This window comes from Pristiophorus japonicus, chromosome 20 (genome assembly GCF_044704955.1).
Source record: "Pristiophorus japonicus isolate sPriJap1 chromosome 20, sPriJap1.hap1, whole genome shotgun sequence".
Classification (NCBI taxonomy): Eukaryota; Metazoa; Chordata; class Chondrichthyes; family Pristiophoridae; genus Pristiophorus; species Pristiophorus japonicus.
Genome location: NC_091996.1, coordinates 89,403,529 through 89,419,072, shown reverse-complemented (window position 1 = coordinate 89,419,072; position 15,544 = coordinate 89,403,529). Strand labels below are relative to the sequence as shown.

Below are 15,544 nucleotides of genomic sequence, written 5' to 3'. Positions count from 1 at the left end.
GGGTGTTGGTAGCGCCCCCTATCGCTGCCCTCGTGAAGATCAGCTGACCCAGTCCAGACCGCCACCTGCTTCCCTCTATGGCAGCAAGTAAGGTTCTTACTCACAGGCACAGAAAACAATCACAAAGCCTAATGGAATGATGGCCTTTACCTCTTTACCTCAAGGGGGCTGGATTACAAAGGGACGGGGGGGAAAAAGAAAGACTTGCATTTATATAGCGCCTTTCACAACCTCAGGACGTCCCAAAGTACTTTCACAGCCAATGAAGTACTTTTGGAGTGTAGTATCTGTTGTAATGTGGGAAGCGTGGCAGCCAATTTGCACACAGCAAGCTCCCACAAAACAGCAATGTGATAACTGTTGTGTATGGAGAAAGAGTCAGACTGAACACTGTGAGCTCAAAGTAATCTTAGTCTTTTATTGCAGGTCTCCAGAGTGCCTCGCCAACCTGTGAAGCCTTCTTAAATACCTGTGCTCCCAAGGGATTATGGGATCCCTTGGGACTCTGGGGAATGAGCCCTCTGGTGGCTGTACAGAGTAAATACAAGTCCACACATATAACAACATTCCCCCCCGCAAAGTCGATAGTGTAACTATTTACAATGTGAGTCGATCTGGGGCCCTTCTTGCCCTAGTTGATCATTTCGGTGTGAAAGCTGGTGTTGTTGAATCATTTGTTGGGCCCTGCAGGGCTGCTGTACAGCTGGCCTTGCTGGGCTGCCTGGTGTGTTGGGCCCTGCTGGGTTGCTGTGGGTGATGGGTTCTGCTTCGTGGTCAACCGTGGTGTCGGTTGCCACTGGTGTGTGTGTTGGGGGATCAAAAAAGGTAGGGTCCAAGGTGGGTTGCTCAGGATAGTCCGTGAATCTGAGTTTGATTTGGTCCAAGTGTTTCCGATGAATGAGTCCATTTGAAAGTTTGACCCGAAACACCCTGCTCCCCTCTTTGGCCACGACAGTGCCGGGAAGCCACTTGGGACCTTGTCCATAATTTAATACAAATACAGGATCATTGACTTCAATCTCGTGTGACACATTTGCGCTATCATGGTATGCACTTTGTTGAAGCCGCCTGCTCTCTACCTGTTCATATAGATCAGGGTGAACTAACGAGAGCCTTGTCTTAAGTGCTCTTTTCATGAGCAGTTCAGCAGGTGGGATCCCAGTGAGTGAGTGTGGTCTCGTGCGGTAGCTAAGCAGGACTCGGGATAGGCGAGTCTGCAGTGAGCCTTCAGTTACCCTCTTCAAGCCTTGCTTGATGTTTTGCACTGCTCTCTCTGCCTGACCATTGGACACTGGTTTAAACAGGGCAGATGTGACATGTTTGATCCTGTTACGGGTCATGAATTCTTTGAACTCAGCACTGGTAAAACATAGCCCGTTGTCGCTCACCAGGACATCGAGTAGGCCGTGTGTGGCAAACATGGCCCGCAGGCTTTCAGTAGTGGCAGCGGACGTGCTAGCCGACATTATCTCACATTCAATCCACTTGGAAGTACGCGTCTACAACCACAAGGAACATTTTACCCAAGAACAGGCCAGCATAGTCGACGTGTACCCTAGTCCACGGTTTGGAGGGCCAAGACCATAAACTTAGCAGCGCCTCCCTGGGTACATTGCTTAACTGCAAGCATGTATTACATCTGTGAATGCAGGACTCTAAGTCCGCATCGATACCGGGCCACCACACGTGAGATCTGGCTATTGCTTTCATTATTACCATGCCTGGGCGGGTATTACGGAGGTCATTGATGAAGGTGTCTCTGCCCTTCTTGGGGACCACTACTCAATTGCCCCACAGAAGGCAGTCTGCCTGTATAGACATTTCATCTTTGCGCCGCTGGAACGGCTTTATCTCTTCCTGAATTTCCACTGGGACACTGGACCAGCTCCCGTGAAGCTCACAGCTTTTGACTAGAGATAATAAGAGGTCCTGGCTTGTCCAGGTTTTGATCTGCCGGGCAGTGACGGGTGATTGCTCACTCTCAAATGCTTCCATAACCATGGCTAGATCTGCGGGCTGTGCCATTTCCACCCCCGTGGCGGGCAATGGCAGCCTACTGAGAGCATCGGCGCAGTTTTCTGTGCCTGGCCTGTGGTGGTTGGCGTAGTTGTATGCGGACAACGTGAGCGCCCATCTCTGGATGCATAAGCAACCCGTTGCAGTTTCCCGAAATCATTAGCTTGTTGCAATACACACCCAACGCCATATGATGACGCATCACATGCTATTACCAAACGCTTACATGGATCATATAACACAAGCAAATTGTTTGAGCATAACAATTTTCTCACTTTTACAAAGGCATTTTCTTGGCTTTTGCCCCAAACCCATTCGCCCCCTTTTCGTAGTAAGACATTTAGTGGTTCTAGCAGGATGCTGAGACCCGGTAAGAAGTTACCAAAGTAGTTCAAGAGTCCCAGCAATGACCGCAGCTCTGTCACGTTCTGTGGCCTCGGTGCGTCCTCGATTGCCTCCGACTTCGCGTTGGTGGACCTGATGCCGTCCGCCGCAATCCTCCTTCCCAGGAACTCCACTTCAGATGTCAGGAAACCGCACTTCGAGCGTTTTAACCTGAGCCCCACGCGGTTGAGTTGACTAAGAACCTCCTCCAGATTCTCCAGATGCTCGACTGTGTTCCGACCTGTGACCAAGATGTCACCCTGGAAGACCACGGTGTGCAGGACTGACTTCAGTAAACTTTCCATGTTTCTCTGGAATATCGCCGCCGCTGATTGGATTCCAAACGGGCATCTGTTAGTAACAAAAAGACCTTTGTGCATGTTGATGCAGGTGAGGGCCTTCGATGATTCCTCCAGTTCCTGCGTCATGTAGGCTGGAGTCAGATCCAGCTTTGTGAACGTCTTTCCTCCCGCCAGCGTTGTAAAGAGGTCATTGGCTGTTGGTAGTGGGTATTGGTCCTGCAGGGAGAAACGATTGATAGTTACTTTGTAATCGCCACAGATTCTGACGGTGCAGCCTTCCTTGAGGACTGGGACAATAGGACTGGCCCACTCGCTGAACTCGATCGGTGAAATGATGCCCTCTCGTTGCAGCCGGTCTAGCTCGATCTCTACCCTTTCTCTCATCATGTACGGTACTGCTCTCGCCTTGTGATGGATGGGTCGCGCCCCATGGAATTTCCCGATGCCTGGTTCAAACAGCGAAGGGAATTTGTTTAAGACCTGGGCACACGAAGTGTTTTCAGCGGGCGATGGCGCTCAGATGTCGTCCAGCGTATCTTTCCCAGCCGAGCAGTGTGGGACCATCGCCCGGTACCACCCAGAGTGGTAGCTTGTTCACCGCTCCTTCGTAGGAGACCTTTACGGTAGCACTGCCGATTACAGGAATCAGTTCTTTTGTGTAAGTTCTTAATCTCGTGCGAACTGGAGTTAAGACTGCCCTTGAGGCCTTGTTGCACCACAATCTTTCGAAAGTCTTTTTGCCCATGATGGACTGGCTCGCGCCCATGTCCAGCTCCGTTGACACCCGGAGTCCATTTAGTTCAACATTCAGCATTATCGGGGGACAATCCGTGATGAATGTGTGCACCTCATGTACCTCTGCCTCCTCTATCTGAGGCTCTGGTTTGTAGTGATCCTCCGTGGATCTGTCCTCCTCTGCAACGTGGTGGTTTGCAGGTTTAACAGGCTTAGCAGCTCTTGCAAACGTATCCTTTGAATCGGCATGAATGGAAACGATGATCACCCCTGCAGCACCAACAAGGTGTTAAAGGCCTTGCATTCATCACTCTTGATGGTGGACTCTTGAGATATCTGCCCTGTACGTTAACGATTCGAAAACAACATCACTTTGTTCACAGTGCTTGTCGCAGCAATTGCGTGCTGAGAGATTTGCAGGGTATTGTCACTGGGCTATTGCTGCGGCCTTACTCAAGGTTGGGGTCTCTACAGTCAAAAGCTTGCGAAGTATGGTTTCGTGGCCAGTGCCAAGTACGAAAAATTCTCCGAGCATGTGCTCCAAATGTCCTTCAAATTCGCAATGTCCTGCAAGGCGTCTCAGCTCGGCGACATAACTCACCAATTCCTGGCCTTCAAACCTTTCGTAGGTGTAGAACCGGTACCTCGCCATCAGAACGCTTTCCTTCAGGTTCAAATGCTCTCGGACCAGTGTGCACAAATCGTCGTACGATTTCTCCGTGGGTTTCGCTGGAGTGAGCAGATTCTTCGAGGCCATACGTTGGTGCCCACAGACGGTGAGGAGGATTGCTCTGTGTTTGGCAGCACTCTCTTCCCCATCTAGCTCGTTGGCCACGATGTATTGGTCGAGTCGCTCCACAAAAGTTTCCCAATCATCTCCCTCCGAAAATTTCTCCAGGATGCCCACTGTTCTCTGCATCTTTGGGTTCGCTATCTGTATCTCGTCGCCATTTGTTGTGTATGGAGAAAGAGTCAGACTGAACACTGTGAGCTCAAAGTGAAATGTGACCGTAGTCCTTTATTGGAGGTCTCCAGAGTGCCTCTCCAACCTGTGAAACCTTCTTAAGTACCTGTGCTCCCAAGGGATTATGGGATCCCTTGGGACTCCGGGAATGGGCCCTCTGGTGGCTTTACAGAGTAAATACAAATCCACATATATAACAATAACGACCCAGATAATCTGTTTTTTAATGATGCTAATTGAGGCATAAATATTGGCCACAGGACACCGGGGATAACTCCCCTGTTCTTCTTCGAAATAGGATCTTTTACGTCCACCTGAGAGAGCAGACGGGGTCTCGGTTTAACATCTCATCAGAGAGACAGCACATCCGACAGGGCGGCACTCCCTCAGCATGGCACTGGGAGCATGCAGCGAACTTATCCCACCCACCCTTCCCTCAACCACTGTCCCGCCTGTGACAGAGACTGTAATTCCCGTATTGGACTGTACAGTCACCTGAGAACTCACTTTTAGAGTGGAAGCGAGTCTTCCTCGATTCCGAGGGACTGCCTCTGATGATGATGATGGGAGTGTCAGCCTAGATATTTGTGCTCAAGCCTCTCGAGTGGGACTTGAACCCACGATCTTCGAACACTGAACCACGGCTGACACTTCCATGAAGCAATGCTGTTTGTGCTAGCCTTGGCCAGACCCCGCTCTGGCGTAACTGGGTTCAGGTCTAGGCCCCGCCCCTCAGGAAGGATATACTGGTCCTGGAGGGAGCGCTGCACAGATTCACCAGAATGATACCTGGAGCTAACAGGGTTAAATTAACATAGAAACATAGAAAATAGGTGCAGGAGTAGGCCATTCGGCCCTTCGAGCCTGCACCACCATTCGATATGATCATGGCTGATCATTCACCTCATTCCTGCTTTCTCTCCATCCCCCTTGATCCCTTTAGCCGTAAGGGTCACATCTATCTCCCTTTTGAATATATCTAACGAACTGGCCTCAACAACTCTCTGTGGTAGAGAATTCCACAGGTTCATAATTCTCTGAGTGAAGAAGTTTCTCCTCATCTCGGTCCTAGATGGCTCACCCCTTATCCTTCGACTGTGACCCCTGGTTCTGGACTTCCCAAGGAACATGCTTCCTGCATCTAACCTGTCCAGTCCCATCAGAATTTTATATGTTTCTATGATATCCCCTCTCATTCTTCTAAATTCCATTGAATATAAGCCTAGTCAATCCAGTCTTTCTGCATATGTCAGCCCTGCCATCCCTGGAATCAGTCTGGTGAACCTTCGCTGCACTCCCTCAATAACAAGAATGTCCTTCCTCAGATTAGGAGACCAAAACTGTACACAATACTCCAGGTGAGGCCTCACCGAGGCCCTGTACAATTGTAGCAACACCTCCCTGCTCCTATACTCAAATCCTCTCGCTATGAAGGCCAACATGCCATTTGCCGCCTTTACCGCCTGCTGTACCTGCATGCCAACCTTCAATGACTGATGTACCATGACACCCAGGTCTCGTTGCACCTTCCCCTTCCTAATCTGTCACCATTCAGATAATAATCTGCCTTCCTGTTTTTGCCACCAAAATGGATAACCTCACAGTTATCCACATTATACTGCAGCTGCCATGTATTTGCCCACTCACCTAACCTGTCCAAGTCACCCTGCAGCCTCCTAGCATCCTCCTCACAGCTCACACCGCCACCCAGCTTAGTGTCATCTGCAAACTTGGAGATATTACATTCAGTTCCTTGGTCTAAATCATTAATGTATATTGTAAATAGCTGGGGTCCCAGCACTGAAGATTAAGGGACGATCTAATTGAGGTATTCCAAGATGATTACAGGAGTTGATAGGGTGGATCGAGAGAAACGATTTCATCTGGAGGGGGCGTAACCTTAAAATTCGAGCCCGGCCGTTCAGGCGTGATGTCAGGAAGCACTTCTTCACACACAGGGCAGTGGGAATCTGGAACTCTCTCCCCAAAAAGGCTGTGGATGCTGGGGCTCAACTGGCGCATTCAGGCCTAAGATTGCTAGATTTCGGATGGGTTTGGAGTATTGAGGGATATTGGGGTATTGAGGGATATGGAGCAATGGCAGGTAGATGGAGTTGAGGTACAGTTCAGCCCATGATCTAACTGAATGGCGGAGCAGGCCGGAGGGGCTGAATGGCCTCCTCCTGTTGCTGAGGTTGCGGTCTGGCGCCGCCCGTTAAGCGACGCGTAGCCTTGCCACGCGTGCCGTTCTGATGCGTGCCGGGTTCTTGCCGTCGCGCAGGTCTGGAGCTGCACCCGCAGGAGAACGGCGACGTGAACTCTGACCCCAGGGAGGCGGAGCCGGCACCCAGGAAATGCGACGTCATCGTCATCTCCGGCCGCAAGGAGAAGTGCGAGGGGGCGCGCGAGGCCCTGCTGGTAGGTCTCCCGCTCCCGTACCCCGTACCTGTACCCGTGCCGTGCGCGGCCTTTTCGGGGGGCGGGGCGGGTGGGGAGATAGGGCTGAATCTCCGGGCCCTGGGAACCGGGAGCTGAGCATTCCGCAGCTGGGCCGGTCAGGAGCAGGGGGACCAGGGCGGGGAGGGTGCAAGGAGAGCCAGATCGCTGGGGTCATAGCCCCTTTAAGGCAGTCCCGGGATTCCTGGAACTTTCCTGTGGACGCGGAGGATGCCTTGGCCCAGCAGGTGGTGCCGCATCACGGAGCTCTGTATCTAACCCGCGCTGTACCTGCCCTGGGAGTGTTTGACGGGACAGTGTCGAGGGAGCTTTACTCTGTATCTAACCCTCTGTACCTGCCCTGGGAGTGTTTGATGGGACAGTGTAGAGGGAGCTTTACTCTGTATCTAACCCTCTGTACCTGCCCTGGGAGTGTTTGATGGGACAGTGTAGAGGGAGCTTTACTCTGTATCTAACCCTCTGTACCTGCCCTGGGAGTGTTTGATGGGACAGTGTAGAGGGAGCTTTACTCTGTATCTAACCCCCTGTACCTGCCCTGGGAGTGTTTGATGGGACAGTGTAGAGGGAGCTTTACTCTGTATCTAACCCTCTGTACCTGCCCTGGGAGTGTTTGATGGGACAGTGTAGAGGGAGCTTTACTCTGTATCTAACCCTCTGTACCTGCCCTGGGAGTGTTTGATGGGACAGTGTAGAGGGAGCTTTACTCTGTATCTAACCCTCTGTACCTGCCCTGGGAGTGTTTGATGGGACAGTGTAGAGGGAGCTTTACTCTGTATCTAACCCCCTGTACCTGCCCTGGGAGTGTTTGATGGGACAGTGTAGAGGGAGCTTTACTCTGTATCTAACCCTCTGTACCTGCCCTGGGAGTGTTTGATGGGACAGTGTAGAGGGAGCTTTACTCTGTATCTAACCCCATGCTGTACCCGCCCTGGGAGTGTTTGATGGGACAGTGTAGAGGGAGCTTTACTCTGTATCTAACCCCATGCTGTACCAGCCCTGGGAGTATTTGATGGGACAGTGTAGAGGGAGCTTTACTCTGTATCTAACCCCGTGCTGTACCTGACCTGGGAGTGTTTGATGGGACAGTGTAGAGGGAGCTTTACTCTGTATCTAACCCCGTGCTGTACCTGCCCTGGGAGTGTTTGATGGGACAGTGTAGAGGGAGCTTTACTCAGTATCTAACCCCGTGCTGTACCTGCCCTGGGAGTGTTTGATGGGACAGTGTAGAGGGAGCTTTACTCTGTATCTAACCCCGTGCTGTACCTGCCCTGGGAGTGTTTGATGGGACAGTGTAGAGGGAGCTTTACTCTGTATCTAACCCCCTGTACCTGCCCTGGGAGTGTTTGATGGGACAGTGTAGAGGGAGCTTTACTCTGTATCTAACCTCCTGTACCTGCCCCGGGAGTGTTTGATGGGACAGTGTAGAGGGAGCTTTACTCTGTATCTAACCCCCTGTACCTGCCCTGGGAGTGTTTGATGGGACAGTGTAGAGGGAGCTTTACTCTGTATCTAACCTCCTGTACCTGCCCCGGGAGTGTTTGATGGGACAGTGTAGAGGGAGCTTTACTCTGTATCTAACCCCGTGTACCTGCCCTGGGAGTGTTTGATGGGACAGTGTAGAGGGAGCTTTACTCTGTATCTAACCCCCTGTACCTGCCCTGGGAGTGTTTGATGGGACAGTGTAGAGGGAGCTTTACTCTGTATCTAACCCCCTGTACCTGCCCTGGGAGTGTTTGATGGGACAGTGCAGAGGGAGCTTTACTCTGTATCTAACCCCCTGTACCTGTCCTGGGAGTGTTTGATGGGACAGTGTGGAGGGAGCTTTACTCTGTATCTAACCCCGTGCTGTACCTGTCCTGGGAGTGTTTGATGGGACAGTGTAGAGGGAGCTTTACTCTATATCTAACCCCGTGCTGTACCTGCCCTGGGAGTGTTTGATGGGACAATGTAGAGGGAGCTTTACTCTGTATCTAACCCCATGCTGTACCTGCCCTGGGAGTGTTTGATAGGACAGTGTAGAGGGAGCTTTACTTTGTATCTGACCCCCTGTACCTGCCCTGGGAGTGTTTGACGGGACAGTGTAGAGGGAGCTTTACTCTGTATCTAACCCCATGCTGTACCTGCCCTGGGAGTGTTTGATAGGACAGTGTAGAGGGAGCTTTACTCTGTATCTAACCCCGTGCTGTACCTGCCCTGGGAGTGTTTGATGGGACAGTGTAGAGGGAGCTTTACTCTGTATCTAACCCCGTGCTGTACCTGCCCTGGGATAGTTTGATGGGACAGTATAGAGGGAGCTTTACTCTGTATCTAACCCCGTGCTGTACCTGCCCTGGGAGTGTTTGATGGGACAGTGTAGAGGGAGCTTTACTCTGTATCTAACCCCATGCTGTACCTGCCCTGGGAGTGTTTGATAGGACAGTGTAGAGGGAGCTTTACTCTGTATCTGACCCCCTGTACCTGCCCTGGGAGTGTTTGACGGGACAGTGTAGAGGGAGCTTTACTCTGTATCTAACCCCCTGTACCTGCCCTGGAAGTGTTTGATGGGACAGTGTAGAGGGAGCTTTACTCTGTATCTAACCCCGTGCTGTACCTGCCCTGGGAGTGTTTGATGGGACAGTGTAGAGAGAGCTTTACTCTGTATCTAACCCCCTGTACCTGCCCTGGGAGTGTTTGATGGGACAGTGTAGAGGGAGCTTTACTCTGTATCTAACCCCGTGCTGTACCTGCCCTGGGAGTGTTTGATGGGACAGTGTAGAGGGAGCTTTACTCTGTATCTAACCCGTGCCGTACCTGCCCTGGGAGTGATTGACGGGACAGTGTAGAGGGAGCTTTATTCCGTATCTAACCCCGTGCTGTACCTGCCCTGGGAGTGTTTGATGGGACAGTGTAGAGGGAGCTTTACTCTGTATCTAACCCCCTGTACCTGCCCTGGGAGTGTTTGACGGGACAGTGTAGAGGGAGCTTTACTCTGTATCTAACCCCGTGCTGTACCTGCCCTGGGAGTGTTTGATGGGACAGTGTAGAGGGAGCTTTACTCTGTATCTAACCCTCTGTACCTGCCCTGGGAGTGTTTGATGGGACAGTGTAGAGGGAGCTTTACTCTGTATCTAACCCCGTGCTGTACCTGCCCTGGGAGTGTTTGATGGGACAGTGTAGAGGTAGCTTTACTCTGTATCTAACCCCTTGTACCTGCCCTGGGAGTGTTTGATGGGACAGTGTAGAGGGAGCTTTACTCTGTATCTAACCCCGTGCTGTACCTGCCCTGGGAGTGTTTGATGGGACAGTGTAGAGGGAGCTTTACTCTGTATCTAACCCCGTGCTGTACCTGCCCTGGGAGTGTTTGATGGGACAGTGTAGAGGGAGCTTTACTCTGTATCTAACCCCCTGTACCTGCCCTGGGAGTGTTTGATGGGACAGTGTAGAGAGAGCTTTACTCTGTATCTAACCTCGTGCTGTACCTGCCCTGGGAGTGTTTGATGGGACAGTGTAGAGGGAGCTTTACTCTGTATCTAACCCCGTGCTGTACCTGACCTGGGAGTGTTTGATGGGACAGTGTAGAGGGAGCTTTACTCTGTATCTAACCCCGTGCTGTACCTGCCCTGGGAGTGTTTGATGGGACAGTGTAGAGGGAGCTTTACTCTGTATCTAACCCGTGCTGTACCTGCCCTGGGAGTGTTTGATGCCTGTTTACCAAAAGCCTGCTGGGCTGAGGGAATCTGATACGGCTCTTGTTATTGGCCAGGCCTTGGTCCCGCTTGCGGTGGACGTAGAGGTTCCGTTCGACCTGCATCGATACATCATCGGGCAAAAGGGCAGCGGCATTCGAAAAATGATGGAGGAGTATGAGGTAAGCAGGGACCAGTCGGGCCGAATGGCCTGCTTCTGTGCTGTCAGTTACATGGCACTAAGTGTCATCAGAGTTACTCACGGCTTTAAGCCTTCATACCTGTAATTATTTGCACCTTGATACCTCAAGACGACTCGTTACAGTTTGTTCAAATGGTAAATCAGACATATTTCACTTGTCAGTTATTTTAATCTCGAAAAAGGTAAATTCAGGACTGGTTTCAAGGAGTTTTCTCCACAGAGAGGGATCTGTACGTAGAATAAAGAAAGGCTTGCATTTATATAGCACCTGTCACCACCTCAGGACCTTCCAAAGCGCTTTAATTGTGGTCACTGTTGTGTGGTCACTGTTGTAATATGGGAAACGCGGCAGCCAATTTGTGCACAGCAAGCTCCCACAAACAGCAATGTGATGACGACCAGATAATCTGTTTTTTGTGGTGTTGATTGAGGGATAAATATTGACCCCAGGACACCGGAGAGAACTCCCCTGCTCTTCTACATCCTCCTTTTATCTTTTACATCTTTTACATCCACCTGAGAAGGGACCTCGGTTTAATGTCTCATCCGAAAGACTGCACCTCCGACAGTGCGACGCTCCCTCAGCACTGCCCCTCCGACAGTGCAGCGCTCCCTCAGCACTGCCCCTCCGACAGTGCAGCGCTCCCTCAGCACTGCACTGGGAGTGTCAACCTGGATTTATGTGCTCAAGATCCCATGGCACTATGTCGAAGAAGAGAAGGGGCGTTCTCCCCGATGTCCTGGCCAATATTTATCCCTCAAACAACATAAGAAAAACAGATTATCACATAGCTCTTATGAAAACATATAAGATCATGAGGGCGCTCGACAAGGTGGATGCATAGAGGATATTTCCACTCAGAGGGGAAACTAAAACTTGGGGACATAATCTCAGAATATTTAGCCGCCCATTTAAAACGGAGATGAGGAGGAATTTCTTCTCTCAGAGGGTTGTAAATCTGTGGAATTCTCTGCCCCAGAGAGCTGTGGAAGCTGGGACATTGAATATATTTAAGGTGGAGATGGACATATTTTTGAGCGATAAGGGAGTGAAGGGTTATGGGGATCGGGCGGGGAAGTGGAGCTGAGTCCATGATCGGATCAGCCGCGATCTTATTGAATGGCGGAGCAGGCTCGAGGGGATAGATGACCGACTCCTGCTCCCATTTCTTACGTTTGCTGTTTGTGGGAGCTTGCTGTGCGCAAATTGGCTGCCGCGTTTCCCACATTACAACAGTGACTACACTCCAAAGCAGCACTTCATTGGCTGTAAAGTGCTTTGAGAGGTGCGGTGGTCGTGAAAGATGCTATATAAATCCAAGTCTACCTATATTCACGGCTGACAAGGACAAATTTTTTGAACTATAAAGGAGTCAAGGGTTATGGGGAGCGGGCGGGGAAGTGGAGCTGAGCCCATGATCGGATCAGCCACGATCTTGAATGGCGGGGCAGGCTCGAGGGGCCGAATGGCCAAATCCTGCTCCTATTTCTTATGTTCTTAGCCTAGGCTTACCGCTCCCTGTAGTCAGCGCCCGGTCAGAGCCTGATTCACTCCGGATCCAGATCATTGTGCAGCCGCCCAGCAACAGTGTTGTAAAACTTTTGTCCCTCTCTCTCCCTCTCTCTCTCTCTCTCTCTCTCTTGTTTCAGGTGAACATTGCTGTGCCCCCTCCAGAGCAGCAGTCCGACGTCATCAAAATCACCGGCTTGACGGCCAACCTGGAGCGGGCGCGCGCCGGGATTGTCGAGCGGGTCAGGGAGCTGCAGGCAGAGCAAGAGGACCGGGTGCGTTTCTCCCCCCCCCCCCCTCCCTAACCGGGGTACACGTGTCGCGGGCGGGCGTGGCTGTAACCGGCGGAACACGAAAGGCGGCAGTGCCCGCGAGCCTCTCACCGGCGCAGGGAGGCGGCTTTCAGGCCCACAAAGGGGCTGAATTTCCGTCCCAATCCCGCCTGTCTTGGCGGCCCAGGAGCGGGGGGGGGCGGGGGGGTGGTGGGGCGCGCGGTAACAATGGCTGTGGAATGGCTAACAATGGTTCCGCCTTCCCCCCTCACCCCCCCCCCCCCCCCCCCCCCCCCCCCCGGGCGCGGGCCAGCTTCCAGCGGCCCCCTGCCGCGACATTGGCTGCCGGTTTTGTGGGGGGGGTGGCACGGAGCAGTACCGCCCGGGGAGCGTCGAGCCACTGTGCAACGCGCCCCCCCAACCCCCCCCCCCCCCCCCCCAATTTCGACAGCGCGGTGAAATTTGTTTGCCGCGGCATCCGTAGCGCCCCCTAGTGGGAAAGCGGGCAATCCGAGCTGTTCCGGCCGGTGGTGAGGGAGGAAATGACTGCACGAGGTAAGTGCGATTGAGTTATTTTTTTCGATTTATCTTTATGTAGGGGTGAGCAAGCTACGGGGAATGTTTGTGGCGGCAGTTTGTTTTTTTTTCCCCCACGGGGAAGCGTGTCTCGGGGGCGCTCTGAGGCCGGTTCTTTCGCTCGGGATTTTCAGTCGCTCAGCCGGCCTCGGGGCCCCAAGAGAGGCGTCCAACGCCTCCCTTAGCGTCCGCCCCACACTCGGGGCCCAGCTGCTGAAGTTTGCGGCTGCAGACGCAAAATGCAGCCCATTATAGAGTTGGACAGCCGCAGAGACAGGCCGCTTGGCAATGTTTGTGCTCCCACACAAGCCTCCTCCCAGCACCGATCCTTGCCATTAATTACAGCCTGCCAACCCGAAACGGTCCCGTTTATTCCGACTCTCTGTCTTCTCCCTGCTGGAAGCAGTTAGTCTTGATCCATTTGACAGCGGTATTCAGAAAATAACATTTCCGGAGCCGGTATGGGAGCAATTTAATCTGGAGTGGGGCTTGAGCCCACGGCCGCCCATGAAGGCGCCGTCAGTAACAGTGTGGCATTACCTCTAGGCTTTACGGGGCTTCAAGCTGACCATCTCGGTCGATCCCAAGTACCATCCAAAGATCATCGGCAGGAAAGGAGCGGTCATTTCTCAGATTCGGAAAGACCACGATGTTAACATTCAGTTCCCTGATAAAGGCGATGAAAATCAGGTAACCCTCGTGCGTGCCGGTAAGGCTTCCTGTTGCTGGACGAATATCTGCCTCTTAAAGCGTCGCGTCCTGTCGCACCGCAGACGCGACGTTTTAACCATTTGCAAAAATCCCTCGCGGCCGCATTGAAGCGTGTCGGGTCAGGCCGGAAGTGTCGCACCTGCTGTTCATAGCTCCTCCGCAGGTTGGCAGTGTTAGTTCTAAAAGCAGTACAACTCCCCAAGAAACAAGAAAAGTGCTGGAAATATTCAGAGAGAAACCAGAGTTAACATTTCGGGTCCATGACCCTCTTCGTCAGAACTGGCGAATGTTCGAAATGAACGGATTCCTAAGGAGCACGGAAAGGCAGGGTCGGGGGGGAGGGGGGGGGGGAGTAAAGAACAAGAAGGGAAGGTCGCTGGGAGGGTGGAAGACAGCAAAGATTCGAGAGACAGAACAGAATGATGGGCCGACTTGCGATGGTAATGGCAGAAGTTAGAGCCTCGATAGGGTGTGAATGGCGGGATAATTACCAGCTACCATGGGAGATAAAGAGGAAAAAAAATGACATGCGGCGGGGTCAGAGGAGGAGGGAAAAAAAGGAGGGAAGGAAGACAAGGCTATAGTCTGAAATTGTTAACTCGATGTTGAGGCCAGAAGGCTGTAAAGTGCACAAACGAAAGATGCTGTTCCTCGAGCTTGCGTTGAGCTTCATTGGAGTCCGAGGGCGGAGAGGCCAGAGCGGGGAATTAAAGTGACTTTAATTCCCCGTTTTAACTCTGTTTCTCTCTCCACAGATCTGCTGCCTGACCCGCTGAGTATTTCCAACTTCTTACTGTTCTTTCAGCGGTCGTTTTGCTTCTGCGCAACCCCTTGTAATTCTTGCTTGCACCAGAGGCGGCGCTGTCACCCCTCGCAGTCTGTCGCGGTCGAGAAATTGGCCCATCTCTCAGGCGTCAGACGCCCTCCTAGGCCTCCAATATGGCGGGCAGTAAGAGCACGCTCTGTACAAGCCATGGGTGCAAAGGCCAGGAAAATTGTTGGTGCGGGGGGGGCGGGTGCTGTAGCAAGGGGAAAACCTGCGATCTCTGATTTCCCCCCCCCCCCCTTTTGCATTGTCGTGGGATTGAACAGTAAAGTTGCAAACAGTGTCCTTTAGCCCCCAAGGCCCACTTTGACAATGTTTCTATTCCCCACGCCAGTCAACTGGTGGCCTCTGAGAATTCGGAGGGGCAGGGGTGGTGCAGTTCCATTTTGTTCGTGGGGCCTTTCCAGGAGACTTCCAATCCCAGTTGGATTTGGATCCAGGTTCCACGGGTGGAGCTACTCCTGGGCCTCGTTCCTTCGGCAGGAAAGCAAGAGGCCTCTTATTTGAAATTTATAATTGAATTGTTTCAAGCACCCTCCCCCACCCTCCGCAAAATAATCCTTCCCCTCCCTGCCCCGTACGCCCCTACATGATATCTAATACCAACAGCGCCTTGCATTTATCTAGCGCCTGCCCCAAAGGAGCGTTGTCAAACACAAGGAGAGATTAGGACACTTGGTCAAAGGGCTGGGTTTCCAGGACGTCTTAAAAGAATGGAGAAAGGCGGAAAGGTTTAGGGAGGGAGTTCCAGAGCTTGGGGCCCAGGCGGCTGAAGGCACGGCCACCGATGGAGGAGCGATGGAAATGGGGGGGGGGGGAGAATGCGCAAGAGGCCAGAATTGGAGGAGTGCAGAGATCTGGGAGGGTTGTAGGGCTGGAGGAGGTTGCAGAGATAGGGAGGGTAATGTATTTGCTCCATGGGTT

The 15,544-nt window shown here is 52.3% G+C and overlaps 1 protein-coding gene across 2 annotated transcripts in view; it reads left to right on the top strand.

The window, feature by feature from the left end:
• LOC139232665 (vigilin-like) overlaps window positions 1-15,544 on the top strand; it is a 140,025-nt gene that overhangs the window by 112,772 nt on the left and 11,709 nt on the right. Inside the window, exons 21-24 of one of the 2 annotated variants that reach the window (XM_070863130.1) lie at window positions 6,683-6,819; window positions 10,601-10,705; window positions 12,376-12,510; window positions 13,630-13,773. In XM_070863130.1, the coding sequence (XP_070719231.1) occupies window positions 6,683-6,819; window positions 10,601-10,705; window positions 12,376-12,510; window positions 13,630-13,773 (521 nt within the window). Of the gene's footprint in view, window positions 1-6,682; window positions 6,820-10,600; window positions 10,706-12,375; window positions 12,511-13,629; window positions 13,793-15,544 lie in introns of both variants that reach the window. The other variant, XM_070863131.1, reaches the window with a different exon arrangement.